Here is a 22,440-nt window from a genome sequence, read left to right on the forward strand (position 1 = left end):
CCGAAGATGCATCCATGCCCATTGCCATCGTGGGAATGGGATTCCGGGGTCCAGCCGATGCAACCAATGTTGAGAGATTATGGAAGTTGATCGTCGAAGGACGAGAAGGATGGAGTCGAATTCCAGCGAGAAAGTGGAATCCTGATGCTTTTTATCATCCGGATAATACACGGCATGGGACGGTGTGTCTATCTCACTATAAGAGTAAAAATAATGCTGATTATGTAGATAAATGTGCAAGGAGGACACTTTCTCACTGAAGATGTCTCGCTGTTTGATGCGCCTTTCTTTAACATGACCAGCGATGAAGCAGCAGTGAGTATCTATATACCTATATATGAAGCTATTCACTAAGTCCCAGGCCATGGACCCCCAACAACGACTCCTCCTCGAAGTCACCTACGAAGGACTCGAAAACGGTAAGCCATACCCCCCATCCAACAACCACAAACTCATTGAATAGCCGGCATCCCCCTCCCCTCCATCATGGGCAGCAAAACCGCCTGCTTCGTCGGCTCCTTCAGCGCAGACTATACAGACATGCTCCTGCGCGATCCCGACTCGGTCCCCATGTACCAATGCACCAACGCCGGGCAATCACGGGCGATGACCGCAAACCGGGTCTCGTACTTTTTCGACCTCAAAGGACCCAGCGTGACAGTTGACACCGCGTGTTCGGGGAGTCTGATAGCGCTGCATCTGGCGTGTCAGAGTCTGCGGACTGGTGATGCCTCGACGGCGATTGCGGCGGGTGTGAATGTCGTTCTTAGCCATGAGTTTATGTCGACGATGAGTATGATGAAGTATGTACCTCTTTAATATTGGGTTTTGGAGGAAGTTAATCGGATAGATTCCTCTCCCCGGACGGCCGATGCCACACCTTCGACGAAGACGCCAACGGATACGCCCGCGGCGAAGCAATCGGCTGCCTCATCCTCAAACCACTGCAATCCGCCCTTCGCGAGGGCGACACCATCCGCGCCATCATCCGCGGCTCTGGCTCCAACCAAGACGGCCGCACACCAGGCATCACACTCCCCAGCAGCGCCTCGCAAGAAGCCCTCATCCGCGACGTGTACAGCACCGCGGGGCTCGACCCACTCGAGACGGAATTCGTCGAAGCCCATGGCACGGGAACGCAGGCTGGCGATCCCATTGAGACAGGGGCGTTGGCCAAGGTGTTTAGCCCCGGTCGTGCGGCGGATAGACCGTTACGGGTTGGTTCGATCAAGACGAATGTCGGGCATCTGGAGGGGACGAGTGGTGTTGCGGGTGTGATTAAGGCTGTGCTGATGCTGGAGAATCGAGTGTTTCTGCCGAATCGGAATTTCAAAACGTTGAATCCGCGAATTCTGCTGGATGAGTGGAAGCTCAAGATCCAGCTGGATACTGAAGCATGGGAGAGTCCTGGTCCGCATCGTGTGTCTGTGAATAGCTTCGGATACGGTGGTAGCAACGCCCATATCGTCCTCGAAGACACGGCTGGATATCTAGCAAACAGAGGACTGAAGGGTCTATACCGAATAGAAACATCAGCTATCCAAGCCACAAATGGAAATGGTGAAATAAACGGAAACGGTCATACTCAGAAAACCCATCGCACGCGAGTTTATACACTCTCCGGTTTTGACGAAAACTCCTGCATTAAACAAGCCGAAGCATTACGGGAATATCTTCTAGGAAAAGACTCAGGGGATGATGAGTTCCTGAATAACCTCGCCTACACGCTGAACCAACGTCGGACAAAACTCAGCTGGAAGACAGCCGTGATAGGCAGCTCAGCAGCGAGTCTAGTCGAAGCTCTATCCGGAAATGTGAAGCCGAAGCGAACAGCCAAAAAGCCTAGTCTGGGGTTTGTCTTTACTGGGCAGGGCGCACAGTGGTGTGGCATGGGCAGGGAGTTATTCCATGCGTATCCAGCATTCAGACACTCGATTGAGAGGATTGATGCTCATTTGGCGCAGATTGGAGCGCCGTATTGTCTTGTTGGTATGTGTGATATTACCCAATACGGTGTTGAATACTGACGACTGTAGATGAGATTCTTGAAAACCAAGATGCTACCCGATTAAGCCATCCCCTTCACAGCCAGCCCATCTGCTCGGCATTGCAGATCGCTCTCGTCGATCTCCTGGCTACATGGGACATCTATGCCGAGTCTGTCACCGGGCATTCCAGCGGGGAGATTGCAGCAGCATACGCAGTGGGCGTGTTGAGCATGGAGGATGCCATGACGGTTGCATATTATCGCGGCGTCACTGCCAGCAGACTACCTATAGACAGACAGACAAAAGGGGGCATGATGGCGCTAGGAATGTCAGCCGAAGACGTCCAGCCGTATGTGGACAGACTGAAATCAGGAAAGGTGGTGGTGGCTTGCATCAACAGCCCATCAACAGTGACCATCTCTGGCGATCTTCCAGCAATTGAAGAGTTGGAAAGCGTCCTCAGCGACAAGCAGGTATTCAGTCGTCGTCTTGCCGTCAACGTCGCATATCATTCCCATCACATGAAGCAGATTGGCGATGAATACCTCGCGTTCATATCGAACATCAAACCCAGGGAGATGGCAAAGGCATCGTTCTTTTCCTCCGTGACAGGAACAGAAGTCTATGCCTCTGATCTTGGACCTCAATATTGGGTCAGCAATCTCCTTGGACAGGTCAAGTTCGTCGATGCCATCCGCACGCTTTGCTTCGAGACGAACCAGAAGAACGCAGGTGCTGCAGCTAAACGCTTCAAACGAGCCCGCACCGCGAAAAAGGTCAGCGTTGATTGTCTAGTCGAAGTCGGGCCTCATTCTGCATTATCCGGGTCGATCAAGCAGATTCTCAAAGCAGATGGCAAACTCGATGCCGCGGATATCGCATATACCAGTCCACTAATACGCAAGATGAACGCCGTAAACACAGCCTTGACAATGGCTGCAGCATTGGCAACTTCTGGATATCCCATCAACTTTCAGGCATTGAATAATCCAGAGAAACATGAGTCACATCTCGTCGTCGATCTGCCTCCATACGCATGGAACCATTCCCGGTCTTACTGGGCCGAACCCCGACTGAGCAAGACGTATAGAAATCGCAAGTTCCCTCGCTCTGATCTCCTGGGAGTATCAGATAACATGGCGTGTCCGTTTGAGCCTCGATGGAGGGATATTATCAGAGTGTCGGAGATTCCATGGTTGAAGGACCATAAAATCCAGTCTAACATTGTCTATCCCGCGGCTGGATATATCGCCATGGCTATTGAGGCAGTGTCACAGCTTGCTCAAGATGAAGTATTCGGATATCGTCTTCGAGATGTCTCTATACAGTCTGCGCTGGTCATCCACGAAACATCTGCAGCCGAAGTCATGACCTCACTACGAAAGACCGAGTCCATCCACTCAGACTCAGACAAAGTCTACTCATTCCACGTCTACTCAGTGACAGACGACAACAGATGGACCGAACACTGCAAAGGAAACATCCAAGTGCAAACCAGCAACCCAGAAAGCGACACCATCCAACAACCCATCGACAAATCCACCCTCAGCACTCTCGACATCCAACCCTTCTACGAGAAACTCAGCACCGCAGGCCTCGAATACGGACCCTGCTTCGCCAACATGACAGCAGCACACTTTACCAAAGACGTCTGCGTGGCTGAAATCACCATCCCCGACACCGCAGCCGTGATGCCGATGCACTTTCAGCATCCGTTCGTCATCCATCCATGCACGCTGGATAGTTTCTTCCATTCCATCTTTGCTAGTCTATCGGCTGGTATAAAGATGGCGGAGGAGCCGGTTATTCCTGTGTTTATAGATGAGATATATGTGTCGAGGGGGGTGGATACTGTTCCGGGTGGGAAGATGAGTATACACGCGCGCGTGCGGAAGGGAGGAGGTGGTGATGTTCTTGCTGCCATTGAGGTTGGAGATAGACATCATGCTGACGGTGCTGCTGTGTCTATCACGGGTTTGCGATGCAGACGCATAGCAAGTGGTGCGTCGACACGCAGTGCGAAGCAGGTTGATCGTCTTGCGTATCGCTTCAAATGGGATGTTGATCCGGATCTTCTGTCGAGTGAGGATATCGCGAAGCTTCTTGCGGCTGATGAGGTTCACACAGAAGACTTGGATAAAGACAGTGCACTGTTATATATCAAAAAGGCAGTGGATGCAGTCAGCGAGTCGGAAGTCTCACCACAAGCCCATCTGAAGAAGCTGTGGCATTGTCTTGTCGAAATTGCAAGAAAATATCCAACCATCTCTAAACTTGATACAGAACCACATGAGCTGCTTTGCGCCATTGGAGAACAGCTTCCAGCTATCTTGAAAGGAGAAGTTGACGTTTCAAGCATCCTAGACGACAATATACTGAGCACATACTGGAATACACCCCGTGTCATCCAGAGCTACGAACAAGCCTCTGTATACCTCAACGTGCTGGGCCACAAGAATCCAAAAATGTCGATTCTCGAGATCGGATCTGGTGCAGCTGCATCTTCAATCTTCCTAGACAAGCTCACCGGCGAAGACGACATTCCTCGATGTGGACAGTATGCCCTGACTGATGACTCTGAAAATTCAACGCAGCAATTGACCAGATGGAGCCAGTGGGTCAATTACAAGAAGCTGGATATCAATGGGGATCTGAAGGCCCAGGGATTTACAGACAAGCAGTATGATGTTGTCATCGTCTCGAATGGGCTGTACACGGCCAAGTCGAGAGATCAGGCAGTGAAGAATATCCGATCTATCCTTCGAGATGATGGCCATTTGGTGTTTATTGATCCTGTCCATCGTGAAAATCTGTCAGACTGTATTATCTTTGGCAGCTTGTCCAGGATAGACAATGCGTGGGATGATGCCCTCAAAGCACAATTCTCCGTCACTCCATGTCACGATGTCTCGTTAACCATTTCACGCCCATTGAAAGAAACACCACCACCACCCCTGGACATCCTCATCATCACTGAAGAAGAAAATGACATATCCACAACCCTAACATCCCTCCTCCAATCCTCCAACGTGGAAACAACAGACCTCGCCCACGCCATCCCAGCCGGCCGACTCTGCATCATCCTCAGCGACCTCAAAACACCTCTCCTAGCCAGCCCATCCGAGGAAACTCTCTCCATCCTCAAGCAAATCTTCCTATACAGCACGGGCGTTCTCTGGGTCACCCGCGGAGGCACAATATCCCCCACAAACCCGGACGCAGGATTAGCCGTTGGATTTGCGAGGACAGCTCGCTCAGAGTCCGGTGCTGATCCGATCGTCACGCTGGACTTGGATGGGAGGAATATTCTTGATGGGTGTCGTGCTGCGGGGGTTATTTCAGATCTTTTTCGATATCTGTTTGTGGGTAGATTGAGCGGTGCTGATACTGAGTATGCGGAGCGTGATGGGAGGATTCTGATACCTAGGATTGTTGAAGATGCTGCATTGAATGAGTCGATTGCATCTGCTGGTCTGGACGTTCTCCACGATGAACCATTCCATCAAGACAGACCCCTTCGAGCAGTAGTTGATGACAATGAAGATATTCACTTCGACGATGATCACAGACCGACTGACCTCCCAGACGACCACGTCGGAATCCACGTCCACGCAATCGGTCTCACGAAACAAGATGCACGAATTGCATCAGAAATGAGCCCAGAATCCCTGCTAGGCTGTCAATGCAGCGGGACTGTATACACCGTGGGAAAAGACGTCGAGGGCTTCACGCCCGGTGATCGCGTTGCCTGTCTGGGCTCAGGAACAGCAGCGAATATCTACCATGGCCAGGCATCAGCATTCCAGAAACTGCCCGATAATCTATCCTATGAAGTGGGTGCGACGGTGCCAGTGGCATACTGTGCGGCTTATTATATGCTGCATCGTCTGGCGAGGATCAGTACAGGCGAGGCGGTGTTGATACACGACGCAGCTGATCCATGCGGCCTGGCTTCGGTGGAAATGTGCCATGCTGTTGGATGTGATGTATTGGCTATTGTGGCATCAGAAAGCCAAAAGATGATGTTGTCTTCGCTCAACATTCCAGAGAACCAGATCTTCATCGGCGCAGAGTCTTCTATCAAGGAGATCATCAGAACATCAAGAGTCGACGTTGTCATTGACTGCCACGATCCAGACAACAGAAGACTCCATTCTCTCTGGAAATGTATATCACCATATGGTCGGTTCATCCAAGTCGGTACGCAAGCTATACAGACAAGTCGTCTTTCCCTGCCACGGTTCACAAAAGACATCACCTTTACCACATTCGATTTTGCAAATCTACAAAAAGAACAACCAGATATCCTGGCCAATATCTGGAGTAAGGTGATGATTCTATTCAGCCAGGGAATTCTCTACGGACCTCCTTCACAGTCAACATATCCCATCTCCAGCATCAACGAAGCCATCAAAGCAGTCAATCAAGACCAAACATCTCTAGTCGTCGTCACGACTACATCCAACGACCTCGTCAAGGTAATCCCCTCGTCAAACTAATCAAGAAACCAGCTGATGTTTCCAGACAACACCCCCAAAAACCACATCTACCCTCCTCCACCCAGACGCATCATACATGCTCATCGGCGGACTGGGCGGTATAGGCCTCGCAACAGCCCTCTGGATGGCCGAGCACGGCGCCAAAAGTATCATCTTCGTCAGTCGCAGCGGTACATCCAGACCGGGTTCTCAGGCCACCGTCGACGAACTGGAAGAGAAAGGCGTGCGTGTGATTGTTCAAAGCTGCGATGTTGCCAATAGCAAAGACGTGCAGACGACGATGGCTGATCTAGCAGAGACGGCGCCTCCTATTCGGGGCGTTATTCAAGCTGCGATGGTTTTACGAGTATGCTTCACTTATTTACTATATACTATATACCCCCAATGGCTCTAAACTAACGGAGAAAGGACATCCACATCGAAAAAATGACCGCAACAGACTACACCACCGTCCTATCCCCCAAACACGCCGGAACCTGGAACCTCCACCACCACCTCCCCGCTGACCTCGACTTCTTCCTCCTCCTATCCTCCATCAGCGGGGTAATCGGTAATGCGACACAATCCGCCTACGCGGCAGGGTCAGCATTCATGGACGCATTCGCCGCGTACCGAAATACACTCGGACTACCGGGTATCGCACTCGATCTAGGCGTGATCACAGACGTGGGTTATCTCGCGGAGAATAAAGAGTTAGCGGCGAAAATGGCGCAGCAGGGTTTCGTGGGGATGGATACGGGGACGTTGATGGGGTTGGTTGAGAAGGCGATTATGCAGTCGCAGTCGACTGAGGATGTGAAGATGAAGACGGCGCAGATAGTAACAGGGCTAGGGGAGTGGAAGGAAGGACAGTCACTGAGTAACTTTGACGCGCCGCTCTTCGCGCAATTCCGTCGACGATATCTACACCTTTCAGGCGGCAATGCAGAGGAGAGCGCGGATACACTACACGAAGACCTGAAAGCCGTCAAGAACCTCGATGACGCGGCTGGGCTGGTTTACGTGGCGTTGAGTGCGAAGATTGCGTCTCATCTGTCTGTTCCCGTGGATAGTATTAATCCTTCCAGTGCGATATCTGAGTACGGGATTGATTCGCATGTGGCAGTTGAAATGAGGAATTGGATAGCGAAGAATATGGAGAGTACGGTGCCGATTCTGGAGATTCTGGCGAGTGGGTCGGTGATGGAGTTAGCGATGAAGATTGCAGCCAAGTCGGTGTTGGTTCGGGTTGAGTGAAGATTGGCTTTGTTTATTGTTTACGATGTTATGTTAGGTTACTTTCATTATAAGAATGTGAGTCTATTAATTGATATCACAGGTATCTAGTAGATAGTAAATCATACAACTCCTGAAATGCTCATGGCAAGTCTATAAACATTATACCGTCATCGATACTTTTCCATCGGAATATTCAAACAAAAAGAAATTATAAAAAGAAACAGAGAAGAGAAGAGATCACTGAGCCGTCTTGGACGTCTTGGTCCGCAGCTTCATCAACACATAAACAAGGGCATACGAGCTGATGGCGAAAATGACCACAATGGCATTGTCCCGCCAGCCGTAGTAGTAGTCCTTGAGGTTGATCGTGTAGAGATAGTCGCTTCCAGTGCGGTATTGACAGACGCGACAGTCGGTAGTGGCATCGGCGTTGACGAGGTTCATCCGTGTTCCCACCGTCATCATGTAATCGCTCATGTACTGGCCACAGGTTGATCCGTTGGGCGGGTTGAATCGGGCAAACTCGCTTTCCTTGCAGTTGACGTCGGTGCCCCAGACGGTAAACACCAGCATACCGCCCATCAGGTAGTTGAAGGGATTCAGGTAGTAGATCCAGTACCGCCAGAACTCCTGGATCTGCGCATAAGGCACCAACACACCACAGAATGAAACCAGAGTACCGATGAAGACCGGGTTCACCAAAGCAGCAAAGGTGGCGTTGGGGGCGTAGGCGGCGATGAATTGACCAATTCCGGTGTAGACGAATTCGTACATCAGCATGACGAAGAAAGTGGCACCGGCCTTGTTGGAGTCACTGGGGAAGCCAACAGTGTAGTACCAGCAGACGAAGTAAAGCACGGCGCAAATGCACAGGTAGGGGAACTCGGAGACAATCAAGGCAGTCACAAAGGCCTTCCATGAGTACATCCTCGACTTCTTCTCACGTGTGTCGTAAATGTCCCGACGTTCAATGAATAGCGGCTGCAATTGGTTCAGAGCACCGGGGGCCACGAAGATAAAATTGAAGATGGTGAAAAGACGCAGTTGCATAGATCCAACACTGTCACCAATCATCCAAAATGAGAAACCGTTGAACAGAGCAGAACCAATGTGTAGGGCGAACTTGTTGTTGATGTAGTCAGTGTTTCGATACAAGGCGAGGCACATGCGAGAGGTCACGATCTTTGTTTGCTGCCAGAGTGGTATGGCGTATTCGAATCCATCGTCATTGTAGCCAGGGGGCTTGGATGCAGCGCCTTCAATCAAGCGATCAAGTTCCTTGGTAGTCGTGCCGTGTTCAGGGGAGTCGAGCCAGACCTGGTTCCAGTCCCGGCCTTGCGAGAGATGTCCAGAGACGACGTCGATCATATGTTCCGCAGGGTTGACGCCAGGAGGGCATGGGGCGCCATAGCGACCAAAGTAATCCTTAACAATCTGACCGTTGTCACCAATGTCACCGAAGTAGACAGTCTTACCACCCTTGGCCAAGAGCAACAGAGTGTCGAATTCTGCGAACAACTGAGCAGATGGCTGGTGGATGGTCACCAACACAGCTTGGCCAACATCGGCTAGCTTGCGCAGGAAACGAACAGTGTTGTATGCAGATTGGCCATCCAGACCAGAAGTAGGCTCATCCAAGAAGATCAGAATACTAGGCTTCGAGACAAGTTCAACACCAATAGTGACACGCTTGCGCTGTTCAACACTCAGACCAGCGCCCACGCGACCAATCAATGTATCAGCAATATCGTGCAATTCCAACAGGTTGATAATGGTGTCAACATATTTGAGCTTTTCTTCCCGGGGTGTATCACGCGATTGACGGAGCAGGGCAGAGAATTCCAAAGCTTCGCGAACAGTCGCGAATGGTTCATGTACATCCAACTGCTCACAGTAACCGGCGGATCGCTGAAAAGAAACTGGAAGAGGACGACCGTCGACGAGGATAGATCCATTGATGGTTCCCTCAGTCTTGCGCTGAGCCAACACATCCAGAAGCGTAGTCTTTCCCGCACCAGAAGAGCCCATCAAGGCACCCAACATGCCCGGTTTCACCCATCCTTGAACATTGTCCAACAGGACACGATCTCCGCTGGGGGTCTTGACGGTGTAGCTAAGGTTCTTCCATGTGAAAATCGAGGTGTTGTGGATAAGCTGCTTGTTGAGCTCTTCCTCACTGGTCTGGGGTTCTTTGGCCGAGTTGGAGCTCTTCTCGTTGGCTTGAGACTCCACGTCTGGACGGGCGTTTCCACGAACATTGTCGACTCTCTCACGGGGAATGAGAAGGTAGTTTCCGGTCTCTGCGGCGGCCTTCCATCTGGAAGTTGCAAGAACGGTCACGAAAACGAACAGTGCCCACCAAGCCCAAACAATACCGAAGTTTCGCCAGAGATGGGAGTGGCGGTAAGACAGAGAAGCCAAATAGTCATCGCCGTTAACGGTTGTGGCTCCAAGCCTGGCGCCACCAACACCCGCACAGGACTGGTACCGGGAGTCGGTATAACCGGGGCCATTGGGGATGAGGTTGTTCGCCACACAGGGGATTACCTTGTTGTGGAACTCAATGGAAAGAAGGGCCTCGAAACCGTATGACAGAGGATTGATCCAGTAGATCCAACCCAGCCACGGGTGCATTTGCGGCTTCTGGATCATATATCCGGTGTACATGATCAGGGCGTTGATCAAAAATCCAGAAACCTTGGATGCACCATCAAAGGTCGAGAACAATGCACCGACGGCTCGGAAAAGACCAGTCATGCACTACATTTTGTTAGTACTGTAATTTGACATGATGTTGAGCGAACTTACCATTGTGCTAGCAAAAATCATAATCCAGTAAGAGAAAAAGTCGGATGCCGACATGGTCAAGCCAACCATGAAGTACACAATCAGCGCAAAAGTACTAATCTGGAAGAGGAGCACGGGAATGTCGGCCGTGATCTGAGCAAGGCAAAAGGCGGAAGGGTGGAACATGGCGAAGGACTTGTGCTTGATCAAGACCGGTCGACCGTTGAAGGAACTGGTAACTTCGGACATGGCGAGCAAACTGTGGTAGAGCAGAGAGAAGAAGAGAGCACCAGATTTCATGAAGAGACCGCTTGAGCTACTGGGGGCGTTGTAGAAGAGAGAACCAGCAATCAAAGCCTGGATGATGGTTGCAACTTGGGTGAGGAAGAAGGTCGCCTTATCACCCCAGAGGATCTGGTACTGTCGGATAATGCAGGTTCGGACCTGGGTGAGGAAGTCGACGGTCATCGGACTGTTATTGGGGAGTCTTTTAGACCGATCACTGGCGACAGCAGCTTTGAAGTCTTCGGTGCGCTCGATGGCCAGCGAAGTAGTCGGGTAGTCATACTCGGCCACCATCTGGCTCTTGATGGGCGACTTTTCGTATTCGGCCAGAACCTGGTCAGCGTTTCGGGGGAATCGACTCTCGTAGCCGGGTTTAATCTTGCGCTCAGTCGGGACGGTAATACCGGTCAAGAAATCAGCCACGTTGGAGCCATCACGACAGACGAAGCCCAAGTCCTCCATGAAGGGACGGGCCTCGGTCATGGGGCCGTAGTAGATCTGCTTGCCCTCGTCCAGCACCAACACCTTGTCGAACAGGTCATAGATACCGTTTCCTGCCTGGTATAGCGTGACAATAGTGGACAGGCCCAGGACATCGGTCATGGCACGGATGGCCCTGGTCCACTCCAGAGCATTGCTGGCGTCGAGACCTCGAGTACTGTTGTCCCAGCAGAAAACGGAGCCACGGGTGGCCAGGCATTCGATAATGGAAACACGCTTACGCTCTCCTCCCGACACACCCCGGACGTACTCGTTACCGACCTTGGTGTCGTTGGTGTGGGAGATGCCCATGGATTCGAGCAAGAACCGCTTGGTGTCTTCGTGGTAGGCTTGGGCAGAGTCGACGCCCTCGGGGAGGTTGAAGGGGACCTTGAGCTTGGTAGCAAAGTCCATGGTCTGGCCAACGGTCAATGAAGGGAAGAAAAGTTCCTCCTCAGTGTTCATGACGATCTGGCCGCGATACTGAGCAGCCTCCTTTTCAGTGAGAGATCCGAACTGCACGTCACCCTGGATGGAGTTGTAACCCAGTCGGCGGTTGGAAAGCATCTTGAGCAGAGTGGTGCAGCCAGAGCCTGGGCGTCCCAGCACCAGCAACATCTCACCGGGCTTGACGCAGCCATGACTGTTCTGAAGAATAGAACGCATCGGAGGTTTGTGGCGCGACTCCTTGATGAGTTTGGGGATGTTGAATTGCGACAGGGCGTTCTCGTTGACGGCGGCTTCGGCGCTGACGACTTCGACGCTCAGGTCCTTCCATGTGACGCCCAATTCTCTGCGTTTGAAGCCCGAGGCGACTTCTCGTTCGCGTTGCTTCTTGACCTCGGCCATGAGAGCCCATCCTTCAGCCCGGCTGACTTGGTTGGGCTTCTCCTCAGGGAAGACAGTAGCACTGCTGTCTCCATCGTCTCTGATCTCAGACGGCGGTCCGGACGACTGGGGGTGTCCCTGGTCCTCCATGGTGAACGATACCGTATAGTGAGGGGAGTGAAAGAAAGACGGTTTGCAGAAGAGACAGACAGGGGAGCCGTCGACTATTCATAAGAAGAAGAAAAAAAGAATAACACAATCGGACCGGCCATAAGCAGCGGAGGCCGAATCCGAGCGCCGACGGTGCCTGGGCCGTGGATCCAGCTGCCATTCTGTGATGCGATGATGATTGATGAGGATTGGCCGAATCATCGCAGAAGAAGCCATAGAAGAACCGTGCAGTGGGGCGTTTCGGGCTTAGCGGGCCCACACGGCACGGGCGTCTGTTTTTTCCGCTGAGTCACGAGATTTGTAGCCAATGGGAGGGCAGAGGGTGGGGGCCTGATCGGTAGCCGGTGTTTGGATGGACGACATTTCCCCGCTGACTCATCGGAAATGGGTGGTTTATCCGCTAATACTAGCTGTATCTGGCTAGTGCGGCCAGGTCGGGCGAATTATTCGACCGATGGATTACTAGTGACTAGACTGGAGGGGCTTTAATTCAGCACATGGCGATGAAATATCAATAGGAGTTTATTAGGGCTTTTATTAGCAGTTTCAAATTTTAATAGGAGATTAGGGGTGTTGTATGTGTACAAGACTCGGCGTTCGTATCATCCTAAATTAGGAGTCAAACTACCACAGCAGCTCCAAGTATATACTGGTGAAATCTCAATTCAATATTCTCCGTAGATCATACTGTGAATCAGCCCTGCATGTCTGTTTGACACATCACTTTCACATAGCCATATCCAATAGCTACATCCAATATCATTCAGTTTGTGACTACATTTTCTGACATCAGATTGACTCCGACTTGGCGCGGTATCTCGGCCTCGGACACTCGCTAAAGGCCGACGATAAGATATGATTCTGACACGAATTTGCGACTGTCTCGGGATCGACAGGGTTTCCTAACAAGGCAGATGCATTCTAGATCCTTGAAAATGCTCATGACAGTGTTGAAGTTCATCCGACTTGGCGTTGAGTCTGACAGCTTGCAGAGCTATATTGGGAAATGTTGTCCGTGCTGCCAACCACACAGGCTGTAAGGCTGGCCTGATTTTGTATTAAACTGGATATAAGCAGCTACACGGTGCGATGGTAGTGATGGTCAGCTTACTCTTAAGGCACTCACCAGGTTCATGGATGGATTGAGGTATATTTGGATACAATGCTATCACATGGCATATATCTGGCATCATACTTAGATCTGGCTGGTGTTTATACTCTAATGCGAGGAATGTCTAAAGCACAGGCGGTATCAACGTGGAGGCATTTCATTTGATAAATGCTGAATATATGTTAACCATAAATATATATTTGAAAGTAATACTTTATAAATTATAATAGATCTGTTCATTCTATCTACGTTGTGCATGTCGAATACTGTGATGACAAACGACTGAAATATATATTGAACAGGCACATCTATCTATCCTGTGCAACAAGACACAATCTAAGCAATGTCTAAGGACTTTTTGCCTTCACGCATATATACAAATGTGACGAACCAGGCAAATTGGAGTCTCAATCTGATCATAATAATGCACTTCGTAGATCATCGTAGTAGATCATAAAACAATAAACAAACGAAAAACAAAAGGTATCAAGTCAAGTCAGTCATTTTACACTTGGGCAGTGCTGGGTTGTCCCTTGGAAATTGCATGGCTGTCTGATTAGCAAATGACGATATCGAATGTTAAGATGCTTCTCACAAACTCCTGTCCAACTCTTCCAGCTGTCGTCGTTGTTCCTTCATCTTGCGTCGGAGGACAAACAGCCTACTACATCAGCTCATGTCATATCATCAAAAACAACAGCACATACCTCTCTGCCTCATGGGCTTTGACATACAGACCCTCATACGCCTGTTCTCGCCGTGAGTACCCATCCTTTCTGGAAAAAGTCAGTGTCTGGAACGTGACGTCATGAATGATGCGCCAGGGGATGCCATGAATGGTACTCCCACGGACGCATCCAGGGAAAAGAGAAAAGAGGACAAGGGTAAAACGCACTCAGCGAGGAAGCCTCGAGGCTTGGGAGATTCTGCATCGGCTTTTCTGGCGGGAATGGCGATGGAGAAGGAGCGGATGGGAGTAGAATGCGTGGTGATACGGGCGAGGCGGGAGGTTCTCGAGAACTGAGATGGAGGGAGCATATTGATGACTTGGTACTGCGTTACTGATGATAACACTTAGAATGACGGATAAGGCTGAGAAGTTAATCCTATTGACGACGGCATTCGAGCGTATATATATTCCTCGTGGCGATGACCTCATCTGGCACGACCAACGGGCGAGTCACGTGATATTGCCTAATCCGGCGAATTGGAGATGAAGCCATTTTTGGGTCGCGAAACGAACGACACTCGATGGGCAATGAGAGCACAGAACCGGCGGAATCCCCCTCCATTGCCACCTCCCCTCCCCCACAGTCGAAGCAGCAAGCCATGGACACACAACACCTGCGTGGCCAAATCAGCAAGGGGGCAGCGTGCAGAATGGAGGGGTTGTCCAATTAATGAGGCGGCCACCCGCAAGATGATATCAGAGTGGGATTGGAATGTGCTCTCTACACCGCAATTGGGAATTTTACATGTCTGGGTTGAACTTTGACGATTAATATTTACTATGTACAGGAAAAATCACTCATCGGTTTATCGCTCCACCGTGAATTCAAAGGAGCGATCTGCTCCGGGCACCGTGTTTGCGTCCTCGTCGTACAGCGTCCGTTCCACGTATCGCACGCGTCCGTCCAGGCCAACCAGCACCACGGTCTGTTTCTGCGTTGCGTAGGCACCCTCGAGATAGCCTGTCTGCGTTGCCTTGCTGCTTCCTATGGTCGGGATGAATACACTCTTGGGAAACTCGTCTAGATACGCCTCCAGACTATCCTCAGACAGCCGAGGCAGGGTATCAGTCGCGAATGTCTCGAATAACCTCACAATGAACTCATCCTCCGTCTCGCCCAGCTTCACCTGCTCCGTAATGGCCTCATCCACAAACTTCTCCCCCATAATCACCTTGGGCCACGACCGATCCTCGAATCCCGTATTGCTCATCGCGACCGTCTGCCCCGGCTGATTTTGAATCCAGTGAACGCGCGGATTCGCCCGATTCGAAATGACAGCCAACGGCTCGCCCACATAGCCACAGATCAGATTAAACCCAGCAATGTGATCCATCACATTGCTGGCCATCATCGCGTCCACGAACTCGGCTGTCGTCTGCTGCTTCTCCCCCGATCCCTCCAGCCAGCTGTTGACGATCTCCCCGCGACTGCAGATGCCGACTGCCTGTTCGCAGTTGGGTTCGTGGATGTTGGTTAGGACGGCGAGTCGGCCTTGCTTGGTGATTCCGAGCCAGGTGCCGTGGATAGAACGGGCGAGGTCGCGGGCGCTGAGGATGCTGGGGTTGTTGGGCCACCAGTCTGCGCGGGAGGTCGGACGATGGAGGAATTCCTATTCTGTTAGATGTAGTCTTTTGGAGAGAGGGATATACGTACGTCGCGGTTGTTGACGATGATGAGGCGATAGTCTGGATGAGCGGTCGATAACACGGCGATACACATGTTGAAAATGATGAAAATAATAGGTATGATATCAGACAGCAGGAGAAAGATTTCCGAGGTTAATTGAATAAAAGTAAATTCAAACCGTCGATACTTCCGTCGATACTTTGGATGTGTTGATGTAATCGATTTGTCGCCACCCGAATTAACGTTACATTGCAATCGAACATTTAAATATCATCATGTCACATCACTGTTCACAATTCACTATGTAAACTACTATTAATTAAATCAAATCATATATCTGAATCCCTTCTGCAACCGTCTGGCAGCCGCAATATCAATTCCCTCCACCTCCGCCGTATGCTGCAATCTCTTTATCTCCTCGTCCGTAAGAATCACATCCTCATCTTCCAATCTATCCAGTCTCTTATTCAGCCCACGCAGATGCACATACATGAATAACGCCATGACCAGCCCAACCACCTGCAGCGCAATACACACCCCCAGCGCGGGACGGTAAAACGGCGCATCCTTCTCGCGGTACGTAAAAGGCGTCCAGATACTGGCCGAGTTTCCGACCGAGTTGATGAATGCGTATGCGGCGGCTCGCTTTGCAGGGGGACGGGGGATAGCGTTCGCGATCCAGGAGTAGACGGTGCCGTTCTGCGCGAAGACAAACACCATCAGGAAGAAGGAGAAGTAGCGGGGACCGAAGGACTCGGTGGCCATGAAGATGACGAAGCCGACGATGGTGATGGGGATGGGGTAGACGAAGAACCAGAAGCGGTTGCTGTATTTGTCGGAGAGGTAGGAGTGGGCGAGGGAGTAGCCGACCATGAAGATGTAGGGGGGCGCGACGAGAAGCAGCGAGATGATCTTGGTGTAGCCGAGGGTTTCGGTGAGGGTAGGGAAGAAGTTTTGGAACCCGCTGGCGCCGGTGATGGACATGTAGGCGATGGCGAGGACGTAGGTCTTGACGTCGGTGAAGGCGAGTTTCATGCCGTGGATTTGGCTCATTTTGCCTGCTTGGTCGACGTCGGCTTCGGCGGCTTCGATGGCGAGACGTCGGTTGGCGACGTGTTTCATTTCCGGGTCGAGGAGCCGCCAGGTGTCTGGGAAGTCGGGGAGGATGGCCATGATGGCGAGGCCGACGGCGATGGTGATGGCGCCTTCGATGATGTACAGCCATTGCCAGGAGGAGAGGCCGCGGTGGCCTTCGAGGCCGTTGAGGATACCGGCGGCGATGAGGTTGCCAAAGGCGCCGGAGAAGAGAGAGCCCGAGTAGAAGATGGACATGCGAAAGGCGAGTTCTTTCTTGGTGTACCATTTGGAGAGATAGAAGAGGACACCAGCAAAGAAAGGGGCCTCGACCAGACCGAGGATGAAGCGACAGGCGACAATGCCTCCGTATCCCTTGACCTGGCTGGTCAGAGCAGACACCAATCCCCAAGCAGCAGTGAAGAAGCCGAGATAGAGCGAAGGACGGCCCATGTAGTTGAGAAGGAGATTGGAGGGGACCTGCATGAGGATATAGGCGACGAAGAGAATGGAGAGACCGGTTTGGTATTTCTGATCGTCGAGATTGAGGTCTTCTTCGAGGCCTTGGAGTTTGGCGGCCGCATAATTGTTACTACTGAATTAGCATTGGATCGATAGATATGGATATGGTAGACATACCGATCAATGTAGTTGAGCAGATAGACGAGAATCACCAGCGGCATGATCAGACTGTCGATGCGCAGTCGCAGTTTCTTCTCAATCCGCTTCTCTTCCTCTGTGAGCTGGGTCAGATGGACCACTTCCTCGTGGCTCATCTCGGCCTTTTCGCCCATTGCATCGTGGTCTGTGATGCCTGCCATTTCTGTTGACTGGCTGTGTACTGTCCACTACTATTTACTATTTACTTGTACTGGTATTTATACTACTTTATACTATTGCGGGGGTCTGGGGAAAACGTGGGGGATCGCATGACACGGGAGGGGAATTCACGCCCATCCAATCAGAAGAAGCACAGAATCCGGGGTATCTCCATCAATTCCCAAAGAGTCAAAACACGCAGTGGATCGGGGCTCCTCCGCAGCGGGGAAGTTATTGACATCATGTACTTCTGCTATGAAACCTCCAGCCAGCCAGCCACTCGGAGCATGTCCGCGATCTTCTGCGGCAGTCCTCAACCCTGTTATCGGCAGTCTGAGAGGAGTTGAAGCTCCGTGTCTCTCGGGCGAGACGCCACCCCCACGGCCATTCACCATTACAGTGATTCAATATTCATCATCATTATCATCATCATATGTACAGACTCAGGTATCAACATCATGAATGTCACCCATCCACACCCATTCGCTGCCTCTCTCTCCACTCTCTCGTTAACCCCCGATAATCCCCCGCCGAATACGAGCCCAACATTTCCTTCACCCCGGATCTCCGGCGTCCCTGCAAGCCCAGATCCTTCAACAACAAATCCAAGTACGGCAGTAAATCAAACCCCACGTTTCCATGCCACTTGCCCAGCGGCCCGGGATGCCGGAGCCTGCAAAACTGCGAGTGTAATGCCGTTTCCCACAGCACGTCCTCTTCTCTACTGGCTGCGTCCCCCTGCTTGCCCGATCGGAGTGACGCCGGCAGCTCGCTACTCGGGGTTATGGTGAGTCGGTCGCTGAGATACGCTGCTGCCCAGAGACCCTGTGCTTGGGAGACGAGACCCGTGTGAAAGGTGTGTATTGCCCCCACGAAGACGACGGACCGTTCGGACACCATCGAGGGCGGCACCATGAACCGTGCGAGTCGGTATGGATGGTCTGGCTCCTGATCGGTCATGGGCTTGTAGTTGGGCAGGTTATCGTGACGTTCTTTCTTCAAGCGGGGAAGCCGACCAAGGATGTGTTTGTTGGCTGCGTCGATGATCTGCTCGTCGATGTCGTTGCCGCTGGGCAGTCCCAGTTCTGTTTCTATCCCTTCTGGGAGGAATTTAATGGGCGGACAGGGCTTCCATCCAGTTGAGCAAATCAGTGCTGCTGAAGGGAGGCTTTCCCCGGTTGAAAGATGGACAGTCTGAGAGGAGAGATGGGTGATGTTGGCGATGTGAATCCTGACTGTGCCATTGCGGACTGCATCGACAAGATCGTCGGTGGGATAATTCCACACGCTGAATGACGGCGCGTCTCCCCAGGGCATCAATTTCTGCATCTCAGGATGGGCGTTATATTGCTCTACGGGATGAATACACTTATCCATGCCCTTCCAGAATGCGCTCACCACCTTTCGACCCAGCCATGTGCGATGCAGAAATCGGGGAAGACGCCCGTCACCCCAGATACACGGACTGAACCAGGAGACTAGTCGCGTTGAAGGCATTCTCTCCAGCTTCACCTTCCATGGCGTGAAATACGGCGATGCCATTAAGATCGGACCATGTCCTGAAGCACGAATTATCCAGTCGACCTGCTGGCCGGACGCTGCGCAGGCGTTCACCGTATCCCAGGAGGACTTGTTGCATCCAAGGACCGTCACGGGTCGTTCGGATTTTAAATACATCGATTCATTTTCAGCCAAATCACGACAGTGGAAGAGAGGAGTTTGGAATTCCTCCTGACCAGCGAATGTCGGCATGATCGGCTCTGCGTTGAGGCCCGTTGCAACAATCATCTTGCGGGCGTGAAGACATCTGGAACTGCCAGACTGAGTGATATGCAGAACCCACGATTCATCCGGACTATGTGTGGCTGTTTCCACTTTGGAGTCACACTGTATTCGACTGCGCAACCCGAATTCATCCACATACGCTTCTAGATATTGGTTGATGGAGTCTCCGGAAATATGATGCCCTGGACGAACACCAAATCGCTCATCCATGGGAAAGTCGCTGTATTCAAAACTACCGACGATGTTGTTCGTCGCCAATCCTTTATACAGACGGTATGTTGCCCACACTCCCCCTACAGAGGGAGCGCTGTCTAGGATGACCACATTGTGCAGGGGATTAATGTCGATATAGGCTTTGGCAGCGGCCAAACCAAACCATCCTGAATCGTTAGTTGATCTAGTGATGATGGGGCATACACGGCATACCAGCTCCGATGACGACGAGGTCTATATTGACTGTTTTTTCCATAATGCTCTGGTGCTGATGTTGAATTTGACGAGCAATCGCGACGACATCATGGAGGTTATTATATGCCGATGACGGTCCACAGCTGAAATTGACGCGATGCGAACTAGATGATCGGGATGAATATATGTGCTAGTTGCCTGGCAGATCAAGGCATTGGGGCATATGTGAGTATCCTACTGGACATCGCCAGCCGTGTATGGGCCTTATGGTTTGGTGATTCCATGCTACCGAGTTTAGCTGGTGGACCTTGTGTGTCATTTACTTTATGAGTTGGCTGTCTGCCGTGTAGCTGAGCTGAAAGCTTGAATAGCTGAAGAGCTGAACGAGCTGAATGCGATCCACATAACCGGTCAGATGAATTTGTTTTTAGTGTACTTAACTGACAGAGTAGGTAAATGTTGATCATTATAATGGCATTATCATCTGCAGCCAATTAGAGTGGCCAGGATAAACACGGACAGTGGAGCATAACTGCTGAATCAGCAGACATAGTTAACGTAATCCACAAGCGAGCTGCGCACCCAACCGAGCTGCGCAACTCTCCGACCGCGGTTGAAATATGAAGCAATTCAACAACAAAATAATGCATTTCTATATAAAAACTAGCTGCGATTGCGATTAGGACATTGCAATCGCCTATGTCCAATGTTATGACAGTCACTGCAGCGCGGGGGCGCTCGTACAGGCCGTTGAGATGCAGCCGCAGCAGGATCAGTAGATACAGGTGCAGGGTCATTTCTGATCTCATTCTCACATTGTATTGCATCCTGAGCCTCTTATACAGTTAAGCCTCCTAGATTAGGTATCTGCCTAGTAGATCACTTTCTTTTATCCTGCTGCTTTACATTGGCAGCTTATAAATCACTGTTTTCCTTTGCTAAAAGAACTGCACTATTTATTACTATCTAACAACCCTTAACTAGTTAATCTAGTGCTGTTTTTATTAGACTTAAAGGACTCTCTATACATGCCTGAAGCAGCTTCTTAATTATAGATACCTACTTTTCCAGTTGCTTAACTGTATAAGGTGTTTTTAGCACTGAATTAGTGGAGCGGCTCCCTGGGGGTGTTAGTGTATGAGGTTAAATATTTAGTTTTTAAAGCACTCTTTCTAGATTTAATGGCTATAGTCCAGCTGCTGCGAATCCATTCTTTATATTATCTGCTTTAAAAGCCTCTGTACAGGCGTGGGGATATGCAGTAAGGAAGTTAATTTTATTAATATAGTTAACTCTAACCTATATCTTCTGCTCCACTAAGCAGCTATATAAGCGCTTTAAAATAGCAAAACAGCCAATATCTAGGGGCTGTAGTAGATGAGATGAATATGCAGGCATGTAGAGTAGAATAATATTATTCTTACTATAGATAAGATTAAATTTAGGGGCTAAGTGGGATACATAGCCATTAAGGATTAAGAGGCGTTTTTTTCCAACTATACAGCTATTTATAGCTGGAATAAAGATTTTTTAAAGCCATTTTAATCTAATCTCATTAGTAGTCCATCTATTATCACTGGTTTCAATCATCTAATCCTTTAGTAAGGTATTGTCTTCATACCAGCCTTCTATATAGGTCTTTCCTTTAAATATAATGCATGGAGGTAAAGCCCATCCTATTACATTTACAGATTTAATTGAAGTCACCTATTCCTAATTTCCTGGCTGGATAAGAGATAGACAACTAGCTGCCTCTAAGCTAGTAATAACCCTAGCAGTTATAACTAATCCTATTATAAATCCTATTTTATTAAAGTTATAGATATCTTCTGCAGCAATCCTATATTATATAATAGTGATTTATATATAATTTAACTATTCTTTTATAACTTTTAGATCCTCTATTTGTACACGCTGATAGTTATATTTTTATAAGAACTTTATCTTTAATTCTAGGTGGCGTTTAACAAAGTTATAGACCCAGTTCTTACCAGTAGGTTATGTAGATATAGAACTACACTTTACTAGGAGAATATTAGCCATTTCTTATACAGTTGCCGGCCGGGGGGGCATTCCATGTTAATCTATAGAAAGGATCCATTAGACAAGCAATTATTCTTTAAATTAAGTTAATTTATGGTTATTTACACGCTTTTCTAAGCGTGGAGTGATTCCATGCAGTCAGGTTTAAAGGGTTAATTCAGGAACTTAAAATACAGCTGCTGCTTGTTATATAGATGGTATTTGACCCTTTTAAATTGCAGAAATAGCCAATAGAATCTGTCCCTCTTGATTCCCTGAATATTGAGCGATTTGACGCGATTTTGGTGGCATGGTGATGAATTGAACTGCTTTAATTAATTAAAACGCGTTGGAATGTTGGGGGTTGCGCAGCTCGCTTGGGTGCGCAGCTCGCTTGTGGATTATGTTATGCTTGCATAGCTGCTGACTCACCATGTATAAATAAACTGACTCATCACATTATGCTTGCATAACGTAATCCACGGCCGAGCCGCGAATACGACTGAGCCGCGAATTTTCGCCGCTCCCACTAAATATTCCAAACAACCACCTTCAACGCGTCAGTTTTTTCATATTTTCATATAAAATGCCTTTATCTAAGGAAGCTC

General features: G+C 50.0%; 6 protein-coding genes across 6 annotated transcripts; 1 reads left to right on the forward strand and 5 right to left on the reverse strand.

Moving 5' to 3' along the window:
- Positions 1-14: 14 nt before the first annotated feature.
- ASPWEDRAFT_55337 (putative polyketide synthase) lies at positions 15-7,723 on the forward strand (the record flags this gene model as incomplete). Its single annotated transcript, XM_040838197.1, has 8 exons — positions 15-182; positions 229-315; positions 362-419; positions 464-803; positions 851-1,989; positions 2,037-6,466; positions 6,513-6,833; positions 6,896-7,723. 8 exons carry the CDS (start codon positions 15-17, stop codon positions 7,721-7,723), a joined length of 7,371 nt encoding a protein of 2,456 aa, XP_040683435.1.
- On the reverse strand, positions 7,693-12,273 carry ASPWEDRAFT_46505 (putative ABC multidrug transporter). The gene is made up of 2 exons (XM_040836777.1): positions 10,514-12,273; positions 7,693-10,465 (listed from the first exon to the last, which is right to left on the reverse strand). The coding sequence occupies exons 1-2, from the start codon at positions 12,233-12,235 to the stop codon at positions 7,943-7,945; spliced, it is 4,245 nt and encodes a 1,414-aa protein (XP_040683436.1). The 5' UTR covers positions 12,236-12,273; the 3' UTR covers positions 7,693-7,942.
- Positions 12,274-13,872: 1,599 nt separating this feature from the next.
- Positions 13,873-14,405, reverse strand: ASPWEDRAFT_177501 (uncharacterized protein; the record flags this gene model as incomplete). The annotated part of the gene is made up of 4 exons (XM_040831661.1): positions 13,873-13,915; positions 13,963-14,028; positions 14,075-14,143; positions 14,263-14,405. The coding sequence occupies 4 exons, from the start codon at positions 14,403-14,405 to the stop codon at positions 13,873-13,875; spliced, it is 321 nt and encodes a 106-aa protein (XP_040683437.1).
- A 498-nt stretch (positions 14,406-14,903) lies between these two features.
- Positions 14,904-15,817, reverse strand: ASPWEDRAFT_32997 (NRDE family protein; the record flags this gene model as incomplete). Its single annotated transcript, XM_040833733.1, has 2 exons — positions 14,904-15,707; positions 15,752-15,817. The coding sequence occupies 2 exons, from the start codon at positions 15,815-15,817 to the stop codon at positions 14,904-14,906; spliced, it is 870 nt and encodes a 289-aa protein (XP_040683438.1).
- On the reverse strand, positions 15,749-17,666 carry ASPWEDRAFT_296638 (putative MFS transporter). The gene is made up of 2 exons (XM_040833310.1): positions 17,438-17,666; positions 15,749-17,390 (listed from the first exon to the last, which is right to left on the reverse strand). The coding sequence occupies exons 1-2, from the start codon at positions 17,617-17,619 to the stop codon at positions 16,049-16,051; spliced, it is 1,524 nt and encodes a 507-aa protein (XP_040683439.1). The 5' UTR covers positions 17,620-17,666; the 3' UTR covers positions 15,749-16,048.
- A 79-nt stretch (positions 17,667-17,745) lies between these two features.
- On the reverse strand, positions 17,746-19,871 carry ASPWEDRAFT_55341 (uncharacterized protein; the record flags this gene model as incomplete). Its single annotated transcript, XM_040838198.1, has 3 exons — positions 17,746-17,950; positions 18,105-19,782; positions 19,829-19,871. 3 exons carry the CDS (start codon positions 19,869-19,871, stop codon positions 17,746-17,748), a joined length of 1,926 nt encoding a protein of 641 aa, XP_040683440.1.
- Positions 19,872-22,440: the final 2,569 nt, after the last annotated feature.

This window comes from Aspergillus wentii (genome assembly GCF_001890725.1).
Source record: "Aspergillus wentii DTO 134E9 unplaced genomic scaffold ASPWEscaffold_10, whole genome shotgun sequence".
Taxonomy (NCBI): domain Eukaryota; kingdom Fungi; phylum Ascomycota; class Eurotiomycetes; order Eurotiales; family Aspergillaceae; genus Aspergillus; species Aspergillus wentii.

Bases quoted from the DNA above. Each gene is read 5' to 3' on its own strand.
- ASPWEDRAFT_46505 (XM_040836777.1), bottom strand. From the start codon at position 12,235: ATGGAGGACCAGGGACACCCCCAGTCGTCCGGACCGCCGTCTGAGATC. The intron at 10,466-10,513 runs GTAAGTTCGCTC...AACAAAATGTAG, and splicing joins TGATTTTTGCTAGCACAATG to TGCATGACTGGTCTTTTCCG.
- ASPWEDRAFT_296638 (XM_040833310.1), bottom strand. From the start codon at position 17,619: ATGGCAGGCATCACAGACCACGATGCAATGGGCGAAAAGGCCGAGATG. The intron at 17,391-17,437 runs GTATGTCTACCA...CTAATTCAGTAG, and splicing joins CTGCTCAACTACATTGATCG to TAACAATTATGCGGCCGCCA.